This window comes from Neopsephotus bourkii, unplaced genomic scaffold (genome assembly GCF_033783945.1).
Source record: "Neopsephotus bourkii isolate Nb327-2 ecotype Australia unplaced genomic scaffold, CSIRO-AGI_Nbou_v1 NB_745, whole genome shotgun sequence".
NCBI lineage: Eukaryota > Metazoa > Chordata > Aves > Psittaciformes > Psittacidae > Neopsephotus > Neopsephotus bourkii.
In genome coordinates, this window is record NW_026901243.1 from 1491595 (window position 1) to 1514610 (window position 23016).

General features: G+C 39.3%; 1 protein-coding gene across 1 annotated transcript in view; it reads left to right on the forward strand.

Annotated features, from left to right (window-relative positions):
• LOC133212944 (vasoactive intestinal polypeptide receptor 1-like) overlaps window positions 1–19493 on the forward strand; it is a 37938-nt gene extending 18445 nt beyond the window's left edge. The window contains exons 4-14 of the mRNA XM_061354815.1: window positions 1700–1807; window positions 2535–2644; window positions 5298–5395; window positions 6326–6458; window positions 6882–7035; window positions 8920–8980; window positions 13063–13132; window positions 13963–14054; window positions 15068–15197; window positions 15903–15944; window positions 18370–19493. Coding sequence (XP_061210799.1) covers window positions 1700–1807; window positions 2535–2644; window positions 5298–5395; window positions 6326–6458; window positions 6882–7035; window positions 8920–8980; window positions 13063–13132; window positions 13963–14054; window positions 15068–15197; window positions 15903–15944; window positions 18370–18558 — 1187 coding nt within the window. The 3' untranslated portion in view covers window positions 18559–19493. The remainder of the gene's footprint in view (window positions 1–1699; window positions 1808–2534; window positions 2645–5297; window positions 5396–6325; window positions 6459–6881; window positions 7036–8919; window positions 8981–13062; window positions 13133–13962; window positions 14055–15067; window positions 15198–15902; window positions 15945–18369) is intronic.
• Window positions 19494–23016: the final 3523 nt, after the last annotated feature.

Here is a 23016-nt window from a genome sequence, read left to right on the forward strand (position 1 = left end):
GAAAATAACTGAAATAGCTATGATGTCAATATTACTTAATAAAATTTTTACTGCAGTTGTCTTTATGGAGTCTCAGGTGATTTGGACAATCACTAATCTCTTGAAAACCTTGGTGTGTAAAAGAAATCTCTGAAAATGAAGCCAGATCTAGGACTTAAAATATGCACATTCCACTCCTACATAAGGTCACCTGATTCTTCGTTTAAGCACATATTACCGTTTACAATAGATTTTTAGACTCAACTCATCAAATGTAGAACAGTCTCTCTAAGAGTGACCCTTTAATTCTGTAAGTCTAAGTGCATGGGCCACTGCATGTCTAACTGGGATTCATATTGCCTGACTTTATTAATTCGAAAATTAGCAGTCTAGTTAAGGCTATGATCATCAGAAAGACCTAGGTATTTCCAGTGAGTGATTCATCCTGCCGTCAGAAAGGAGCTTCCAATATATGGGATGAATCATGCACTGGAAGTCCCTGTCTCTTTCAACTGATTATAGAGGGAACATAGCTAAGATTAGCTAACATATTTTAGACAATTAAAATTAGAGATAATGAATCAGGGTTTCTTTTTTCTCATCTGGCAAATTGGGTATACCAGGAATTTCATCCTCCCAAAGGCAACATGAGGATAAAGATGTGGGAGATTTTCAGGACTATCTTTTCAGAAGCCAGAAAGTAACTTTGCTCAGCTACGGGCAAGTAATATTGTTTCCACATTTCAGTTCTTGACAATTTTAGATTTGCTTTGTCATCAGTCACAGAGGAAACAAAAGAATTGGTAAAAGAAAATTACACCTTCCAAACGAAACTCATGCACTGCTTTACATCCACCTTACAACTACCTAGAGATTAGTTTTGGTTACAGTGATTTTTTTTTAATAGGTTCAGGCACCTTTACATGCTGATAGTTCTTCTGTTCTGCACCCATACCTACTTGCCAAAAAACACTGCAAGATGACAGCTTGAGTCTCAATGTGATGCATCCATGACAAAGCTGTGATTAACCTTAATTTCCAAAACCACATTTTATCAGACTCGTAGCTAGTAAGCATGCCCTCTGTTATCAGTTAGCAATCTCTCATATAGGGAACCCTGTGAAGGCCCCCCAGCCAGACCTATGTGATGGTTATTTTATATGATGCTGGGAGATGTTATTCTAGCTTGGGATGAATCTAATCCCTGTTGAAATGCATTATAAATATGCATTGATTGCTATGACCAGGACTTCAGCTCCTTTAATTCAGGAGAAACTGGTAGAATTTAAGCATGGAATCAAGAGACTAAGGCTGAAGTTTTAAGCCTGATGTTTTTCAGTTAGACTCTGAAACCAGTAATAAGAAATATCAAGTGCTAGGAATTATTCATTATTTTGATTTGGTGACTTTTCTTTTGACAATAGAGAAACCTCCAGTTGATTTGACTTTAGGATTGTGTCTGCTTGAGTTTTGAGTGCATTCTCTCATGAGATAAGGTGAGGGAAGGTCCAGCTGGAATGCTAAGCACGTGTGTGAACAACGATGCATTCAAGGGGAAAGGAAAACAATACAATCATTCATTTGCAGAGCTTCATGTCCTGTTTTGGCTCTTTTTGCATGTGAATTAGTGAGAAAGTCTCAGATACTCTAACTATGGAAGATCAAGCATGTGATATTCTCTGTGTGTGTACTTATTTAGAGGCACTTTTTATTTCCCCAGGATGTGCCAGAGATTGGGATGGTCTAACCTGCTGGCCCACAGCCACATTTGGGGAAGTGGTTAAAGTTCCCTGTCCAAGATTTTTTGAAGAAATCACCAATATCCATGGCAAGACGTTTTTCCTTTTCATCTCCACATATTTTTAAAATAAATTCTAATAGTTGAATATTTAGTAACTTGCTTATTTTCCTGATTCACAATGTTATCTTTTATCAGTTGACATACAATAATTATCCAGATGTGAATCTTGTCTTATGGTCAATATTTGGCATGTTCTTGATTTATGTTATTCTGCACTAAATTTTCTAGTCTAAACTAGACAGTTAAAGGTGGTATTAAAATTATGGGTAAGTGCAGCATATTGGTAAGGTTGTAAAGAAATATATCATAGAATCACGGATTTATAAAGTCATAGAATAATTGCTATTAGAAATGACCTTTCGAGGTCATCTAGTCCAATCCTCTAGTCAGAACAGTTAAAGAATTGTATGTAACTTCAAAGCTAGATGATGTGGCTCAGGGTTTTGTCCACAAGTACAGATTACGTTGTAAATGCAGGATAGACTGCATAATTTTATTTCCTCTGTGTAAGGATTGAATTTGCAGAATTAATTTCCTATATGAAATGTACAAAATCCACTGCATCCTGAAATGAATGGGAATCTCTCTCAACTTTTTAAATAGATACATAGAATATTATAAATCTGTCTGAACATGACTAGCCTAACTTCAGGATCAAAGTAGGAATAAAAATATGTTGTTTCTCTTAAGAAATCAAAAACCACACCCCCACCCCCCCGCATAATTCATTCTCTGATATATTTTACCATTAAAGGTTTCCTTCAGAGAAATTGTACGCAGGAGGCATATTGGTCAGAACCGTTCCCACCATACACCATTGCCTGTGGATTTGATGAAGGTTCCAGTAAAGGGCCTGAGGACCAGGTGAGTTTTTTATTTCCTACTTGTGAACAACTCCAGAGCACCCTCTTCTGAGAGTGCTGAGAACCTGGATGCTCCCACACATCTAGGCACTGTTAGAATCCAGTAATTACCTATCTTCAGTGCTAAGATCAATCCTTTCAGGTATATTTACAGACTGCCTAGTAGATTAGGCTTAATATGAAGCAAGGGAGTAACAGGTAGCACTTTCTTCTCTGTCGTCTCCTCTTGCTGTTAAAGAATAGACTCATGTTTAGTTCACTTGTCCTTCTTAACAAGGACTGAGGTTCTCTGACAGAGATGATTTGAATCTTCATCATGCACCCACCTCTCATGGAAGTCCTACCAATCTGTTTAGAGAGAATTTTTCAGGGAAAGTTCTTTTGGATCACTCCTGTTGATTTTTTTCTAGATGTTCTTTGAGTCAGAGAAAAATATTCCATAACTTTATAGCACTATGGTCAATGCATACCTTTAGGCGGGAACTCCTGGATGCCATTGAATATTTCCACACTATAATAAGAAAGAGGATGTGAAGCCCTACTTTTCCTATCTGATGATCACAACTGGTACTCAATTTGGCTCTAGCAGTATTTCTTTTTACCCATATCTTCATATAAAATTTCTGTGGTCCTCATCATCATATTTGGTCCCAGGATAGGAATGCTTCACTCTTCCTTGACAATGGTAGTGCCTCAGTGGTGAGCTTTATCTTACGGCTGAAGGTTGTTGATTGACAAAGATGTGCCTTTGAGTTCTGATACATCACTGCCTCCTCCTCCTACTGTGGTATTTTGATAGAAACAGTGGACTCTCTCTAATCTACAAAATAAAAGACTGACTCATACTGCTTGTTGTGAGTGTGTAGTCATGATTCAACAGGGGAAAAACCTCATTTATCACTAGGCAGTGCAAGACACAAAAATGTGAAGAGGATTGTCATCACTAACACTCTTGCTGTTATCTGGAGTAAACCATTTGGTTCTCCAGGCATGCAAGCTCAAGCACAGAAGTAACAGTTCAAGTATTCAAATATTTAGGAGCTGTAGATACAATTAGCTTCAGCCATTTGGCTCCATAAACTTAGAAACTCAAGCACAACTGTAACAGGTAATATAGATATCTGTAACTCAATTCACCACCCATAAACTAAGTATATATGTACTTCTTTACACCTTGGGGAAGCTAGAAAGATAAGTGCATAAAATATTCTGGAAATATTTTGAAAACCACAAGAAGAGTTCAGAAGGGATGTAAGACTCATAAGGAGGCATGTATTCTGGAACAGAGTTCTCAAGCCCCTCAGGGCCAGCTGCCACTGCATGCCTTTCACCCACAGAGCTAAACTCTTACTCTCCAGGGTGGCTTTCTCTAAGCAGTCCCTGGACTGTGTTAAGCCAGGCATAGTTCATAGCAGGCCTAGGCTGAAATCAAGCAAGGAACCATATTTGTATTTTAACATTACAGAAGATTTCAAGGAGAACTCATGTCTGTGCTGTGACTGTGTTCATTCCATTACTCTAGTCAAATCTGCAAGGTCTACAAAAGGAAGATAAAACCAGTTTTACTTGTAAACACAGGGAAAGAAGTACGAAGAATGCCACTTATATTCTAAGAGTATTTTGTGTTTGCAGTGAGGACTTATAGTATCTTCTATATATAGTGTTGCTTTTCTAGCTGCCCCACAAAATCAGATAAAATGCATCAAAATACTTCAGTTGAAGAATCTAACTATCACCTGAATTTTGAAAATACTTTATGGAAGATTAGGTCTATTTCAGAAACACAGGATAATTCCTAGTTTGTCAGGGTTGTATGATTTATTTATGGAACTACTTAAAATTGCTAATTGGTTGTCTAAAATCAGAATTGTTGCCTTTTGGGTAAACAAGAGTTTGGGTCAACTAAAGAACAAAGTGTCCATTGAATTTTCAAGGAGAAAATTTCCCTGGATTCAGAGAATTAATTTATTGGGATTTTTAATAATTGGGTGATAATGTAGTGAATCAGAATAACATTTTCACAGATAAAGCAACATAGGCATTTTTCTTAGGAGATAGGATGCTTAAATGCAAACCAAATTAACAAATAAACTATAAAGAATTTACAGTGTTACAGTATACAGCAACTTAGTGAACTGTTTGTCCCAGGAATTACAAACTGTGAAGCTATTTTCTTGGCTTAAACTTTCTTACCTACACAATACACAGTTTTGTCTCCTTCAAAATGCAAGTTTTACTTCTCTTTTAACTATAGCTGTTTGTGAAAACCAATAGTTATTGAATCTGGCCCTGTTCTAAAATGATGGATTCAGTCACTTTAGCAGTGCCCTAGAGTCTTCATATACCTATAGAAGAAAATGTACTTACTTAATAAAGTTAGTATTTTCCTATTGAACGTGCTCAAAGGAGTCACTACTGCAGATGAACCTGTGGGCTGTGAAACCTGTCTCATGTATAAGGTTTAGTAGTATTCAAGAGATAAAAAAGATGTGTTAGCAATGGAAGGAAAATCCTGAAGCAGATCTCCAACACACAAAGCTGTACATAAGTGATGAAACTGACTAGCAAGGGAAAATGTATCTTAGTGAAATAAGCACACCCACATGCATGCTGCATAACCACCAGCACTGGTCTGTGTTCTCTTTTTCTCGTAGAAATCATATTATTCTGCATTTTGGCGTGTCTACACTGCTGGCTATGCAGCATCAGTGACTTCACTCATTACAGCTCTAATTGTCTTTGCTGCCTTCAGGTAAAAAACAATGGTCTCTTTTCCAGGATGACTTAAAACAGCCTCATTGTACTTCTCAAAGTACTTTTTGTTTTATGGGATTTTTTAATTGCCATTTTCTAGTCCTTCTCAGGCATAAACACTGTTGATGGCAATGAGTCCTTCTCTATTCATGTTGTAGCATTTCCCTGCAGATGTCAAAACTGCCTGGGCAGTTTGTCCTAGTCTTTTTAATGACAGCATACAGTGAAAATGCTCAAATCTGTTATCACTATTAACACAATTCCTCCAGTGCATAGCAGGACATACTCTGCAGAAACTGTCTTCTACCCCTGAACCAGAAGTTATTCTAGTCTGTCCATTCCCTCTGTTAAAGACCATTACTTCCATAACTGGGAACTATAGAAAGAAACTTAAAAAATTTAAATGTCATGTTTGATGATGCTGGATGTTAGGAAATGGATCCTGGTTTTGATTGGTTCCAATGTGCTTGGATAAAAGCTTTGAGCTTGCTCTGCAGGCAGGAGTGCAGAGCACAGAATCGGCTTCCTAACTGGAGTAGATTGGGAGTCTCAAAGTTCATATCATTTATAAAGGGCTCCAGGACCAAGAGGTTGATATGTTCAAACCTTGAAGGAGATTCCAACAGGTAAAACTGTGGGGAGGGAAGTCTAGAGAAATAGAACCATAGAATCAGGTAGGTTGGAAAAGACCTTTAGACCATTGAGCCCAACCATTAACCTAACACTGTGAAGGTCACCACTAAGCCATGTCCCTAAGAGCCAACAAATACTAACTCATCTGCTCCCTTATTTCTAGCTCCATCTCAAATAGTGGCAGGACATTTATTTGCTTTGGTAGATGTCTGCAGTCACATGTGTTCCTGAGTTTTGATGAGACCATAAGAAATTTCTCTTGAAGAACAATTTTTATTTTCTCTTTCCATGTCAGAAAATTCCACTGTACACGGAATTACATCCATATGCACCTGTTTGTCTCCTTTATCCTGAGAGCAATTGCTGTTTTCACCAAAGATGCCGTTTTGTTTGCAGATGAAACTATGGACCACTGCCTAATGTCAACGGTACTAACTTACAATCTTATTTATCCTTGATATAACATTTAATTCTTTACCTGAAGAGAACAGGGAGATTTCTTAATCCCATTTCTCTTTAGTTTGCTAGAACTGAAATCTTAAAACAAACAATATTAAAAACCCTAAAGATGAAGTGCTACGGCTACACTCAGCTTTGATATATAAGGTGCAGGTCTGTCCTCTCTAATGAAGCTGTAAAAATTTCTGTTAGTAAAGAATTTTGTTTATCAGAGACAGTCAATATTTCCCTTTCAAACAACTAAAATCAAATGAAATTATGGAATTTCGAACTTACTGAAATATTGTAGTTATTAATTCTTGTGTGGTAAAAGTGAATTTTGTCTGCACTTGTAGAGAAACCAGACACAATGGAAAGTAGACCTAATAGTTTTTCTTCTTCTGCACTTCCAGGTTGCTTGCAAGGCTGCTGTGGCATTCTTCCAGTTCAGTGTTTTAGCCAATTTCTTCTGGCTTCTTATAGAAGGGATTTACCTGCAAACATTGCTTTTGTTAACCTTTGTTTCAGACAAGCAGTATGTATGGTGGTTCATATTTACTGGCTGGGGTTAGTACTCATTTCCTGTGTGTGTTATGTAGTATTTAGATCGTTCCAAGATTCAAGGCATCTGTAAAATGTGCCGCCTTTCAGTGGAAGTTGCCCATTCATGCAGTACTACTACAAAAACCATACCATTATACTGTCTTTCTTCTTATCTTGTTATTTATACTGTTCAAAATACTGGAGAGGGTAGGATGGATTACTAGAAGCACTATGATATGCCTACTCAAAACACTGCAGCACTCATCTTTATGACTGGAAGCAATTTTGTGCAACTATAGTAATTTAAAACTTAACCATCTAATTTAAACTATCTCTTCAGGTTTCTCCTGCAGTCAGTAGAGTGAGGTATGCATTCTGTGATGGTGATTAATCCAGTCCTCAAGAATGTGAGTAATGTGGCTAGATAACATCTTGGAAACATGTTGCCTTCCTCCACTGACTGGAGAAGTGTGGGTGACAAACTTTAAGTTGCCATTTTGCTTTCAGTGTGCAGAACTATATATAGATTCATCTTAAATTATGTGACTTCATGCCTAGACATGAACATTTATTTATTTATTTATTTATTTATTTTCCAAAATAGAGACCTTATGGCTTTTAGGAATCTTCTGGTTTTATGCAACAATTAAAGTTATCTCTGATTGTCAGAATATGCACATGTAATACATAAAATGTCTTTCACTGTAGAATTATTTGTTGTAAATCTTAGATATCCTTATACCTCACCTTGGCTATTCTAAAATAGAGGCATCCAAATTGAGTAGTCACATTGATATATTTTGGCTTGAAGTGAAATCTAGACCTCCTGAAGCAAATAGCAATTTATCCTTCATCTTCATATTCTAAGAGTTTTAAAATATAATTAAATTTTTTGGATCTGTTCCAGTTATGATTGCCTGAAACTAGATGCTTAAACCTTGATTAATCCCATCTAACTTGAGATAGCAAAGGAAACATCTCAACTAATAATGTAGCAATCTTCATCTCCTTCTATAATCAACGCAAAATGAGACATCTCAGGGGCAACTCATGTGTTAGGTGATACGGATGTAGATAGTTCTCTTCATTAATTACAAAGACAACTTGAACTGAATATAGTCCCATCTTAAAGGCCTTAAATAAAGGTCTAAAATTAGGAAGGTTGACTTCTGGGCCTTTCCTACAGATCTCAAATGACAATTAGAAAGATATTACTGATATTTCTATAGATTTACCAGTGAAAATGTTACCTGCCTCAGATTATAGTCCTTTTTGTAGCAGCTTTGAAAATCACTTAGTCTTTGGAAATGTAATTCCACAGAAGAAGAGAAAAAGCAATTGTTAGTTTATAGGCCTGTTTGAAAAAAGGAGAAAAGAGAAATAACCATTTAGTCATAAATGTAGAAGGATAAGCAGTAATAAAGTGAGGCTAGAAAGCACCGGGTCCTGGGTTTAGTTAAACTTTCATGGAATGCTCACCAGTTTATGGGTCTAGAGCGATTAGTAGAGGCTGCCTGGGACAAAAATATGAACTATTCCAGCTAGTGCAAAGAGTTGTATGCTGGCCACAATCCATAAGATAAAAGAGCTCTAAGTAAATGAGTGGTTTCTCCAGCTTCACAAGTGCTTGTAATTCATATCCAAACCTTCCAGCAATTCTTAGCTGTTATTTTTGAAAACACCATTTTGCAGCATCCCCTATTCTTCCTCTTGATTTCATTCTCCTGCCTTTTCTTTTCTTTCCTTGAACTGCAAGTTAAGTTCTTTCATAAAGTTATTTAAAATTGTCTGACCCATTGTTTGACCTTTAATATTCATCCAATCTGATGCACTGTGAACAGTTTGGGGATAAAGTTTCTATGGGACTCAGTGTTCAGAAAATTATGTGTTTAATGTTGATTTATTCAGGGGCTCCCACTGGTGTGATGTTTGCTTGGATCCTCACACGAATAAACCAACAAAATACCGGGTAAGTCAGAGCTTCACTAAGGAGGCCAAGGACATCGTTGGTGGTGGTGGTGGTTTTTGTTGTTTGTTTTTTTTTTTTCCTAAGTTGTGCGTTTAACCTTTGCACTTCATAAGCAAGTGGCAGAAAATCTTAAAGTCTTCTGATTTTGATGTGCATATGTGGTGTAATAAAACCTGGAAATATCATAGTAAGTATTGAATTTCACGTAGTTTCCTAATATGCAGTCCTTGAAATATATACTTCTATATGAATCATAGAATCATAGAATAGTTAGGGTTGGAAAGGACCTTAAGATCATCAAGTTCCAACTCCCCTGCCATGGGCAGGGGCACCTCACAGTAAACCATATCACCCAAGGCCTCGTCCAACCTGGCCTTGAACACTGCCAGGGATGGAGCATTCACAACCTCCTTGGGCAATCTATTCCAGTGCCTCACCACCCTCACAGGAAAGAACTTCCTCCTTACACAGTATCACAGTATGTTAGAGATTGGAAGGGACCTCAAAAGATCATCTAGTCCAATCCCCCTGCCGGAGCAGGAACACCTAGATAAGGTTACACAGGAACGTGTCCAGGCGGGTCTTGAATGTCTCCAAAGAAGGAGATTCCACAACCTCCCTGGGCAGCCTGTTCCAGTGTTCCGTCACCCTCACCGAGAAGAAGTTTCTTCTCAGGTTTAAGTGGAACCTCTTGTGCTCCAATTTGTACCCATTACCCCTTGTCCTTTCATTGTTTGCCACTGAGAAGAGCCTGGCTCCATCCTCGTGACACTCCCCCTTTATATATTTATATACACTAATAAGGTCACCCCTCAATCTCCTCTTCTCCAAACTATAGAGACCCAGCTCCCTCAGTCTTTCCTCATAAGGGAGATGCTCCACTCCCTTTCATCTTAGTTGCCCTGCGCTGGACTCTCTCCAGCAGGTCCCTGTCCTTTTTAAACTGAGGGGCCCAGAACTGGACACAATATTCCAGATGCGGTCTCACCAGGGCAGAGTAGAGGGGAAGGAGGACCTCTCTCGACCTACTAACCACCCCCCTTCTAATACAACCCAGGATGCCATTGGCCTTCTTGGCCACAAGGGCACAGTGTCGGCTCATGGTCACCCTGTCGTCCACCAGGACCCCCAGGTCCCTCTCCCCTACACTGCTCTCTAACAGGTCGTTCCCCAGCCTATACTGGAACCTGGGGTTGTTCCTGCCCAGATGCAGGACTCTACACTTTCCCTTGTTATATTTCATCAAGTTATTCCCCGCCCAGCTCTCCAGCCTGTCCAGGTCCCTCTGGATGGCAGCACAGCCTTCTGGCGTGTCGGCCACCCCTCCCAGCTTAGTGTCATCAGCAAACTTGCTGATAGTATACTCAATTCCCTCATCTAAATCGTTGATGAATATATTAAATAATACTGGTCCCAGTACCGACCCTTGAGGCACTCCACTAGATACAGGCCTCCAACTAGACTCCGCCCCATAGACTACAACTCTCTGGCTTCTCTCCTTCAGCCAGTTCACAGTCCACCTCACTACCCGATCATCCAGACCACACTTCCTCAATTTAGCCGCAAGGATGCTGTGGGAGACCGTGTCAAACGCTTTGCTGAAGTCGAGGTAGACCACATCCACCGCTCTACCATCATCCATCCACCGCGTTATTTCCTCATAAAAGGCTACAAGATTGGTCAAGCACGACTTCCCCTTGGTGAAGCCATGTTGACTGCCCCTCATAACCCTCTTATCCTTGATATGCCTTAAGATGGCACCAAGGATAAGGTGTTCCATCACTTTCCCAGGAACGGAGGTGAGGCTAACCGGTCTGTAGTTACCCGGGTCCTCCTTCTTGCCCTTTTTGAAGACAGGAGTGACATTTGCTTTCCTCCAGTCCTCAGGCACCTCTCCCATTTCCCAAGACTTGGTAAAGATGATGGAGAGCGGTCTAGCAATGACCTCAGCCAGTTCCCTCAGCACCCGCGGGTGCATCCCATCTGGACCCATGGATTTATGGATATCCAGATTGCTCAACTGATCTTTAACCCATTCCTCATCAACTAAGGCAGACCGCTCCGTTGACCTATCTTCATCCGGGGTCTCAGCGGTACAGGGCTCTTCAGGACTGCCTCCAGCAGAGTAGACAGAGACAAAGAAGTCATTCAGTAACTCTGCCATCTCTGTATCTTCTGTCACCAGGGCACCCGTCCCGTTCATCAGCGGGCCTACATTGCCTCTGGTGTTAGTTTTACCTGCCATGTATTTGAAAAAGCTCTTTCTGCTGTCCTTGACCCCTCTCGCCAGCTTTAATTCCAAGGAGGCCTTAGCCATCCTAGCAGCTTTCCTACATCCTCTAGCAGCAGCCTTATATTCTTCCCAAGTGGCCAGCCCTTCTTTCCATGACCTGTAAACTCTCCTCTTCCACTTGAGCATACCGAGCAATTCCCTATTTAACCACGCCGGTCTCCTGACCCTCTTCCTCAACTTCCTACGTGTCGGGATGCTCCGATCTTGAGCTCGGAAAAAGCAGTCCTTGAACGTCAACCAACTATCTTGGGCCCCTTTCCCTTCAAGCAGCCTAGCCCACTGGATTTCCCCTAGCAATTGCTTGAAGAGGCCAAAGTTTGCCCTGCTAAAGTCCAGGGTTGCGATTCTACTTGCTATTCTACTGACCCTACCAGACAAGATCCTGAATTCTACCATCTCGTGGTCGCTGCAACCAAGGCAGCCCTCAACCTTCACTCCTTCAACCAGACCCTCCTTGTTAGTGAGGAAAAAAAAAAAAATAGTGGGGTGCACGGAGGGAATGGGAAGGGTTCAGATGCCTGTGACATGCCAGCGCTGGCTCCCATGAGCCCCAAAGCCAGGACAGACCCACCCGGGCACCCCTGCCCACTCCTTATATCCAATCTAAACTTCCCCTGTTTAAGTTTTAACCCATTACCCCTTGTCCTATCACTACAGTCCCTAATGAAGAGTCCATCCCCAGCATCCCTAGAAACCAGCCACAATTTAGTAACACTAATCTCTTCAAATAATTACCTTTCAAACAAGCATATTATGTCCTGATGAGTTTGGTTTTTGTTCTTTTTTTCTATTCTCTTTCAATATGAGAGCCAGGTGTAAAGCAGGAAATTGTTTTCTAAAAGCTGCTCTGAAGTGTGAAGACAGGCTGAGAAAGTTGGGGCTGTTCAGCCTGGAGAACAGAAGGCTGCGGGGAGACCTCATAGCATCCTTCCAGTATCTGAAGGGGGCCTCTAGGGATGCTGGGGAGGGATTCCTCATTAGGGACTGTAGTGATAGGACAAGGGGTAATGGGTTAAAACTTAAACAGGGGAAGTTTAGGTTGGATATAAGGAAGAAGTTCTTTCCTGTTAGGGTGGTGAGGCACTGGAATGGGTTGCCCGGGGAGGTTGTGAATGCTCCATCCCTGGCAGTGTTCAAGGCCAGGTTGGATGAGGCCTTGGGTGGTATGGTTTAGTGTGAGGTGTCCCTGCCCATGTCAGGGGGGTTGGATCCTGATGATCTTAAGGTCCTTTCCAATCCTAGATATTTTATGATTCTATGATACAACCTAACATGTATGGCATATGGCTGCAGGGAGTTAAACTGAACTGCTATTGAGGTTAAATACATGAACCTCAAAACAGGCTGTTTTGGCCAAAAGCCCATTCATCTCCCTTCCTTTAGGGTACCTTTTCTAGGGCTTTAGGTTTTTCTTGCCTATTTTCTCATGAACACAAGGTCATTACATTTAATAATGCACAGTAGCTTAGTCTCTGATCTGTACACTGTAAATCAGCCACTTCTTTAACAGAAAAGGAGGAAAGAAGCCTGAAAATACAAATGTTCATTTCTTGACTTTGTTTTGGTTCTTTAACCCTTTCTTCTTACTGAACAAACTTCTAAACCTTTAGATTGGGCTGCACAGAAATATTGAGAGAGCTCTCAGGGTACCAGTACTGGCAGTGGCCTTTAAATGGTGATATAGAACTTAGTGTCCGTCACTTTCCTATTCCGTGACAGAAATACATTCATGTGTTATGGAAAGCTCACATGTGACAGACAACATAACTGGTTTTGTTTACTGTTTCAGATGTTGGGATGACGATGAAAATGGAGTAGTGCTATGGATCATCAAAGGTCCCATTCTGTTAACTGTATTAGTATGTTTTCATTTTGTCTTAAGTATCTTTTGAAATGTGAAAGCTAAGTTAGTGCCTCCTGTCAGCAAGCTGGGAAAAGTAATAGCACATGTTATGGTGCTGAATTTCAAAAAGCTGGAAATTATTGTATAGCATGTGGGTGTTCTTGGTTTTGTTAGGTTTGTTGGGGTTTTTCTCCCAAACACCCTAAATCACAACCTAAAGACTAAACCCTATATTTTCTAGAGTCATGCTATGACATAATGGAACCATCTTGACATTCTTGCCTCTGTCTCTGTAAGCCATTACTGAAGAAAGACAATCCATACCAGCAAGGTTCTTAGAGCTAATATGAAGCCAGTTTAGTACAGGAAATACATACAGATAATTTTATGTAGTTTATTTTTAAAATAAATTCCTAGGTTGTAAACTTAAGACAAAAGATTTCCTTTATGCGTAAGTCTATTCTATGCAAATTTAGGGAGGAAACAGTATGTCACTCAGATCTGTATCTGGTATAATCCCTGTCATAGACAAGGGAACAGAAGGTGCTGATTAGACCACATAAAATCTGCTAGGTGCTGACAAGTACAAATAGTTAATATTACATATAAACCAGTACTGAGATATGTAGGTCTATATTAATTCAATATAGCTTTCAGCATATCTTTATATATATTTTGCTGAGAAAAAATAATATTGTTTCTAATGCAATTGGTTTGATCTGAGAGCAGATCTTCACTGGTTTATAGCAGAGCAATTCCTATGGCTGGGGATTTTTAGTTAATTTGTATCAACTGAAGATACGCTCTTATTTGTAGTAAGTTTACAGATATTGTCTTGTTTTTCAGATTAACTTTATTATATTTATTAATGTGATCAGAATTCTAGTCCACAAATTGAAATCTCAAGAGGGAGGAGGGAGCCATTCAAGCCACTTTGTGTAAGTCTTTCTGAGTCTCTTGATATTGGCCTGTTCTGTGAAATTCTAAGAAATGTTTTATGGTCAGGAACACAAAATGTTCTACTCCTTACTAATAGAAAAAGAAATCCCCAGAAGAAATAACAATGCAAATGCTCTTTTTCATCCAAAATATCACCTCTCTGTTTTTCTTCAAAGGGAGAAGGGTGGGTTGGATATGCTGGGGACAAAGAGAAAAGCAAAACATAAAGTACTACAACTCCAAAAGGAGTTGTTGCTTGAAAGTGCAAACACTGAATGTCAGGTAATCCATCTTGCTTCCAGTCCTCCTTTCCACACAAATCACCACATAGAGAAAGACACAGATAATTTCCTTTAAATTTTTAGAAGCAATGTGAAGATGATGTGCTGGTAACTGAACCTAGCCTTTCCTATTTACAATCCCCTTCATAATTAATGGAGATCTCATCAGTGCAGTCAGATGACTCTAGTGAGCTATTTAACTCATCTAAAGATATGTAGGTATAGATGTGAGTTATGTCACAGGACCTAGCACAGACCTGTACCCTTCTGGAGTGAGCTGAAGGCCAAGCAGAATGCCCAAGGACATCACCAGTGGCTACAACACCACTGTTTAAGCAACTGAATCAGCTCCTATGGACACTGATGATTACATCTCCATTGGCAGTTTTGGAAGTTGAGACATTTCTATTGGGGGATGCCTATATGTGATTGAGGTTAGTCTCAGGGTAGTTGATCAGAGTACTCAGTTTGATCGCCCTGTTTTTGCATGTGTATCAGGGAGAAGAACCCTTAAAGGTCAACCCAGAAAACTTGCATGCTGATTTGTTCATCTTTTTTCACCAGGTGTTGACAGTAGGGGTAGCAGAAAGCAATCTTTCTGTAACTCTGTTGGATGTAGCTGCTTCCATTATGGAACTGTCCTCTGTATTAAAATTTGGTTCAACATATCACTGCTATCAATAATTCCATATTTCTAACAGTGCATTGTTCTTTAATTCTTGGTTTGACAGGAGACTTGCTAAATCCACGTTACTGTTAATCCCTCTCTTTGGAGTGCACTACATTGTATTTGCATTTTTCCCAGAAAGCACTGGCCTGGAAGCTCGCCTTTATGTTGAGCTAGGCTTGGGTTCTTTTCAGGTAAGCTGAATAAAATGGTTATCAGTCCTACAAGGTATGATCTGAAACACCACACTCTCAGGAACTTTACATTTTACTTTAGTTATTAGAAGAGATGTTAATGTGTTTAAATTCAAAGCACACATTCTATCTTACTCGTCCACCACCTCTTTCTGTTGTTTCATCTTTTTCTTTGAAATCTCACACTACTTTTAAGTTCTGACTTAGAAATCTCACACTACTTTTAAGTTCTGACTTAGAGTTCATTTTAATAATACAATATCTACCTTTATTAAATAACAATGACAGAGTGCCATGGAGACCATTCCATGGGGTGAACTGATTGAAACTAATTCCACATATAATAAAGGTGAATAATAAGAGGAATAAAAAAGTAAGGATACTATATAAAAACCTGCTTTGCCCTTACCATTTATCAAAAGTGAGTTCATCATTTTAATATTTATTTGTTTCTTTTATTTTGTTGTATCACTATTCAGAACATTATCTTGGACAATATTATAGTGTTGCCAGCCATTGAAAATTTTAATTCTGTTATGAAAACCCAATAAATATTGCCACATCACCTAAATTTCAGTAGAACAATGGAAAATATGAATATTTTGCTGTCTTATTCAGATTTTGAATGAACCCTGATGTTTTTCTCTGATTCTACATTTTAAATGCTGATGTTTGGCTTTTTATTTCCTCTCCTTCCTGTCTTAGGGTTTTGTTGTCGCTCTTTTATATTGCTTCTCAAATGCAGAGGTGAGTAACAAGTACATAAGATTATAAAAACCATTTAAGCTTGTGTGCCTCTCTTGTTTTTCTGGAACAGATCTGTGCTTTGATCTACTTCTGAAAGCATAGCATACCAATATCTGTTTTTCCCTTGATACTACTGCTGACTTTATTTGTATTCATATAGTTCTGATGAACACCAAATAAGTTTTGAAGCAATGACCCTTTACAAATTGTTGATGAATTCCCTGACATGGGACTTTTTTCTGCTTTAAATCTGATAGCTATCATGATGATGTCTCAGTGGAAATCTTGTAACACTGCATACTTTCTTTATTTTCTCCTAATAAGTTTCTTTCTTTTTTCCTTTCCCTTTCCCTTTCCCTTTCCCTTTCCCTTTCCCTTTCCCTTTCCCTTTCCCTTTCCCTTTCCCTTTCCCTTTCCCTTTCCCTTCCTTTTTTCCAGGGCAATCCATGCATTTTCAGTAAATTTTTCCAAACACTTCCTTTATATTTTTTATAATATTAGAATTTGGATAAATTTCCTGTAGTATATTTTAGAGAGCCTGTACTTTTAAAACCTAGCTAAATTTGTCTGCACTTTCCCCCAAATAATAGAATGAATCAAAAGCCATGAGAAAATGTGAAAACACATCCTCAGAAAATTAGGTTAGATGAGAAGAATGACACACTAACTGTGCCTCAGTCTCCCTAGTAGCTTAGCCTGGATATTTCTTATGAGGGTAGCTAAATGTAGGTGAAATTAACCCTACCCAATGACAAATAATGTCTAAACCATGTCACAGAGGGTGATCACTGACCCCAAGATTAAGTGGTACGTGCTGGCTTGCATTCATGTTGCTTAGGGATAACTTCTTCCGGAGCAGATTGTCCACTCATTACAGCTTGACAGTGCATCTGTTATGGCTTCCTACAGTTATAAAAAATAATTATTATTTTCTCTATGTGTGTGTGTTTCCTCAGTTTTAAGTGTCTGCAACATGTGAGAGTCTGTGCTGCTGCCAAACAAGGTGGCTTCTATATGGGATGAAACTGAGGTTTGGTATTGTGCACAGGAATGGTGAAGGGTCTTGAGCTTGCTGGGAGGAGTAGTAGGATGGTGGAGGAAACCCCTCTTAATTTTTAGGGTCTTCAAAGCTTCAGAGAGCGTGTTCTGCCCATACCTGAAGTTGCACATCAGGACTGGCATGTCTGTATGGTTAGCAGAGAAAATAAAGGCAGAATAAATGGCACCTCAGTGATGAATATTTAAAATGACTTTCAGGGAGCACTGACATCCAAGATGTACTTCTGCACATCCCACCATCTTTTCCATATATCACTATAGAGATCATACTTAATACAGAATAGGTAACAGAATTACTAAATGAATTCTTAAATTCAGATCACTTAAATCACATTTGTCCGTCCATCCATCCATCCATCCATCCATCCCCTGTAAGAATTAACATTTTCACTTAACAGTTTATTTTTTTATTTAATTTGGAATGGGTTTGTTTTAATAGTGCTACAATTATAACACTGTCATAGATTTTCAGCACTAATGTTAGCTACAGAAGATCGCAGCTGGGTGGTCAGGAGCATTTGACGTGTCTTCTTAGTTTAAGATAGCATTTGTAAGTCAGTTTTTAGACATTCAGGAAAGCCACTGCCCTTGCAGGAGCAGATAGAGACGAAGATGAACATTAGCAGAGGTAACATCAACAAATTAATCCACAGGATTAATCCACAGGAACAGACTACTTTTGTGAACAGTGGCAAGAACCAGGTGCATTCCTTCTGCCACAGCTCTGTGTGTGAGCTGCTTTATGCAGGGCAACAGAAGCTACTTTCCCCCTGCCACACTCCTGCCACACTCTTGCCACAGCAGTCTTAATAGCAGGCCATGGACTTTCAGGGTTGTTCAATCTAGTTGTTCATTGTGTCAGATGGTAAAAAAATCAGTTTCACCTATGCTTTTGAGGATTCCCAAGACACCTCTCAAATGTAATGTATTCAAGTCAATTCAGTATCTTTCAGAGCCAGTAAGGGATGTTTAAGAGGGATTTCAATCTGCGTAAACTGAAAGCCTGGAGAAGAACCCTTATTGTATATAGCAGGTCACATCAAGGAGGCACAAAGTTTCAGTATGAGGAAAAATAAAAATTATACAAAAAACCTGGAAATATTTATGAATAAGTTTACAGCAGTAAGCAAGGAAACCTCAGTCAAACACTGTCCTGTCATCCTCTGAACTTTGGAAAGTAAGTCTATTTTGAAAAGTTAATAGTGACATAGTTAAAGTTCTAAAAAGGTGTGAAGATTTAATCTTAACTGATTTGGGTGCCTATGTACATTTGGGCAAAGTAGTCAGACATTTTGGTATATTTTTCATTCACAGTCCACTAAGTCTTAATTTTCCAATTCTCTGGTTTTAAATTTCTTTTCTATAGGTTCAAAGTGAACTGAAGAAACAATTATGCAAATGGCAGTATCAAGAATACCTGAACTTCACACACAAACACAAGACTTTTTCCAGAGAAAATAGTCCAGTCAACTATGTCACTCAGTTATCACTGCTAGAAAAAAACAGCCCCAAAAGGAAAACATCTGTGTACCAGAATGGTGTAACTTCTGTTTGAGGTTTTCTAGCAGGATGAGTTGCTGTGACACTGTAATACCTGAAAGATTGCAAGCTTGAATCCTTTATGGCTTTCCATAGTGTCAAGAGCCTTCTGTGAATTTCTTGTCCTGAAAGTGAGCTGTTTTTCTCACCTGGTATAGACTGGTATCACAACACTGGTTCTTTCTCTCCTTAAGCATATAAAATCAACTGGTTTTGTTGGGAAAAGCTAGACCTTAAGTTGAAGTCAACACGTTAGCACTCAGTAAAAAGGAACTACATTAACTCCTCCCAGGCCCAGCATGTTTGTCACGTCTTTGTTAGTGTTTCCTGAAATTTTCAGGTTTTAGAGCACTATTCCTAATCTTGATTTGAAACAGTTATATGGTGACAAAGGTTTGTCATAATGATTAATGATGTTTTCCTAGTTGTTTTGAGACAACTTAATGGGAATTACACACAGAAACATTCTAAACACCTACCCATGGAGCAGCAACCTCTTTTAAAAGGAATCTCAAGATGTCTCCAGAGTGACACAGAAAAAGAGTAAGTTACATTATCTGCTTGTGGTTTTTAATTCCATGCCTGTTGAACAGGGAGATTAAATTAGGCCAGAGGACCCCAAGCCCTTTCTTCTCCATGGCAAAACATGGAGTGGCTGAACATTAGGTAGATTATGTGCATTATGAAGGAAGAAATTATAGCACAACGAAGTATGCCAGCTGGGCTGCCTTGAGCTCAGAATAATTTACAGACCTAGTCTTACTGCTCAGATGCTGATCCCTGTGTAGGTGAAATGAACCTTCTGCCACCATAACCTGGAAGACTGGCTGGATCCATCAATGAAATGCACAATTAAGCTGCATTTTTTTGTGCTTTTTTGAAGACCTCCCTTTGAGGACTAATCAGCTGTGATTATTGTGATTATCTCAGTCCTGCCCATCATTTCTCAACTCATTAATCAGAAATGCCATCATTTTTCACCTCATTAGCACTCTTCTCAATGATGTTTCTGGGGTTAGAATTATCAACACAGCAGTGTGGTCTAATGGAGCAAAGTATAGTCTAGAACCGATGTTGTCCTTGCATCACTTCTTTGGGTGGCCTTCCTCTTTCTTCAGTATTGAGCTAGACTCTCCATCAAACTCTCCAAGAATAAAGGAAGGACACACAAGGTACACTACACAGCTACAGTTCTTTTCAAGGCAGGACCATTCCCAGGAGAGCCTTCATTCAGACTTGAAAGCACTGCTAAAGATGATGGGCATTCAAGTACTTGCTGGCTTTCTGCACTATCAGTTTGGTTTCAAAAAGTAATTCTCCAATCCCTCATTTTGCTCTATTGTTGGTTAATTACTTAGGCCAGGAGACATTTGACTTTGTGGAAACCTCTTTGTTGATTTTAGGTGCTTCAACTCTAGTTCCATTGTTAGAGCAGAGATGAATTGTCCAGATTTCTCTAAATATGATTCAGATCAGTCCTGTATTAATTAAGCATTTAATCCATCTGTATTAATGAATCAGACACCTCTATAAAGTGACTTTTTGTCTGTTCTGACCTCTTTATAACTTTTTCTTGTAACAGTAACCTTTGGTCCTTTGTTATGTTTGTTGCCTAGCACAGTGATGTGAACACATTTGTGTGATGTATACCTATAAAATGAAAGTGATAATTACAGCTGTTGTGGGTTTGTAAATTTGAACTCTGTCAGTTTGGATGTTTCATTTAAGACTTCATAAAGAATGGCCAGACTATAATTGTGTTCTTCTACCAGTACAATCTTCTCTTTCTCTCCCACCTAATTTTGTTGTTTATTTGGTGCATGTATCAGCCATCTTGTGTCACACAGCAATTCCCACTTTTCAACTGAGCTCCCAGGATAGATTGCATTTGACTTTAAGACCACTCATCTCACTGTACGTCCGCATCCTTTATTACTAGGAAGTTTCTTTACCGGACCAATGACCCAGAGGAAGGAAAAAATATGGAAAAAAAAAAAAAAAAAGTGATAGGTCCCAGTACACAATGAAGATTTTTTTCCACTAGTCATTCAGTGTTCAGCCTCCTCATAAATATTCAACAGCACTAGCACTCTCACATTCCTACTGGATCCCACAACCTAGTTTGTACCCATATACCATCACTGTGCACATTTATCTTCACTTACTTCTTAGACATCCCTTTTTGCCTCAGGCTTTTGCCAGTCACCCTACCAAATCATCTCACAGAGATCCAGACCACTGCTTCTAAAATTCTCTTGCAACCTCAGCAGTACATCAGCTATCTGCTCTGCCTGTCCTTTGTTCAAAATGCCTCTGCATCCCCCCCCAGAGCTATTAACATGTCCAAGCTTTTTATTTTTCAGACATTTTGGATCAGGAAGTAATACATAACCTGGAACTGAGGGCTATATGAAGATATTCTGCTTATACACAAAGCCACTATGTACATAATGTGTTTAATGAGCATACTTGGAACAATCTGGTGATAAGGTTAATAATCTTGGAGAGTGCAAAAATTGCTTGGATAAGGGTTATTTTTGGGTGGTGGAAAGGCTGCTGATCCCACGTTGATGGCACCTCTGAGGACACAACGGTGTGTGTGGGAGTAGGGAAAGCTTCAGGGACGTTTTGCTCCACAGCAGGCCTGCAAAGGTGGCAAAAGGGCTGTCACCAGATGCGTCTGGAAGCACTGTGTGGAGGCACTGCCATCTTGTGGGATGCGGTGTCTGCTGGGCGTACTGCTGGCCTCTGGATGTGTGCAGTTCAGAAAGCAAGACAGTAAATGTTCTGAAACATTGTCCGCTGCTCACAGGCAGTATGACTAGCATGAACCTGAGATGCACCCTCTCATGAGTGAGATTTAAGTAATTATCAAAGGACAGCTGCAATATATCATTAAGTTATGTTAGCTAGGAAAAGATTCTTTCGCTTCCTCTAATCCCCTGGCATCTTTTACACAGTTTAACTCTTAGATTATTATTTTTAAATCCATTTACAAACTACACGACAACCCAGAAAGATTAAAAACAACTTTTTCAGCTGTTTTTCTTGTTGTTGCAGGTAGGAGAGGTTATCAAGGTAACTGAAATTTCCGGCAAGAATAGATTTTTAACTCTTACAGTGTCAGCATGTTTTTTTCAGAAAGCTTGACTGTGTGAACTACAGATTAAAAATAAGTTTTCATCAGACAGCTTTACTTGCTTTGCCAATTCTAAGCTTCCTCAAGATTGCCTAATTCACCCAGAGCTGGATTTTCAGAGCAGTGTAAAGGGATAGTAGAAGCTATTGTAAAATACAAGGCCTGAAAACCCATGATGGTTTCAGTGTAATTCAAACTAAATGAAGATGTAATCAATGTAAAAGTGCATTGCATGAGAGAGAAAGATCTTCAGGAAAAAATAAATGCTGTAATAAGAAATACCTAATGTGATAATCTTTCTGTCTTTAGAGAAGCCTTGCCCAACAATGGATGAGTGTCCAAATCATGAGACGTAGAGAAGGATCAGAATTGTTTTGAAATCCAGTGGTTACTGATTGCTCAGCTACTGGCTACAGAAACTGCCAGATAGTTTGATGACTATGCGCCTCTAGACAGAAGTTGCCAGAAACAGTCCTCTGGTAAAGTCAGAGCCCTAACCTGTAAGTCTTGAAGATGTAGGGTTAAAAAAGTGCTTTAAAGTAATTTAAACTAGACAGAGGGATAATTAAAAAAAAAAAAAAGTATCTGAACGAGAGTTGGGGAATTTTTCAATTTCAGAATATATAGGTGGATTCAAAGTAGGACTCTCCTTGGTGTTGACAGACCTAGTAAATGAGGTTTTATCAGTGTTTGGTTCTTGGAACAAATACACTATAGTGTGGTATTGCTTTAAAATTGTGGATATTTACCATAGGACCTTTAGACAAGGCTGACATACTGGTGGAGGTGATCAGCAAGATAATGACCGATGCAGCCCTTATGCATATGGTGGAATGTAGCGTATTGAGGCACAGATTCCAGCTGTGGTGCAACCAGAGAAGTTTATTGAGTGAGCTTACAGGCTTTTATAGTCTTCTGCCTATCAGTTAGTAGTGGTTAGCTCCTTCAGTAGTTTTGCACCACAAAACAACGTTCCTCCTCCATGCGCACAGCCAATGGCTTTACTGATCATGAGTCTTTTCAGCCAGTTGTACTACTGTTCATCCACCTTTGTTTAAGCAACTATTTTTAACCAGATATATAAACATGTTTCTCTGCTACCACTTTGTGCTACATTGTTACTTCCCTTTCTCCTTGGCCACACATTCTTTGTCCCTTTGGCCCACAGTGGAAAGGGGAGATATATCCTGTACCTCCTCATGCAGCACTCAAAGAAGGGGCTGAGGCTGCCTAGTAAATCCATGTAAATGGGTTATCTATCATTGTATTTACAATGATTTGAAACACAGCAAAACCATGAAAATCCGTATATCTGCCCTGCCTCTCTGAACTATC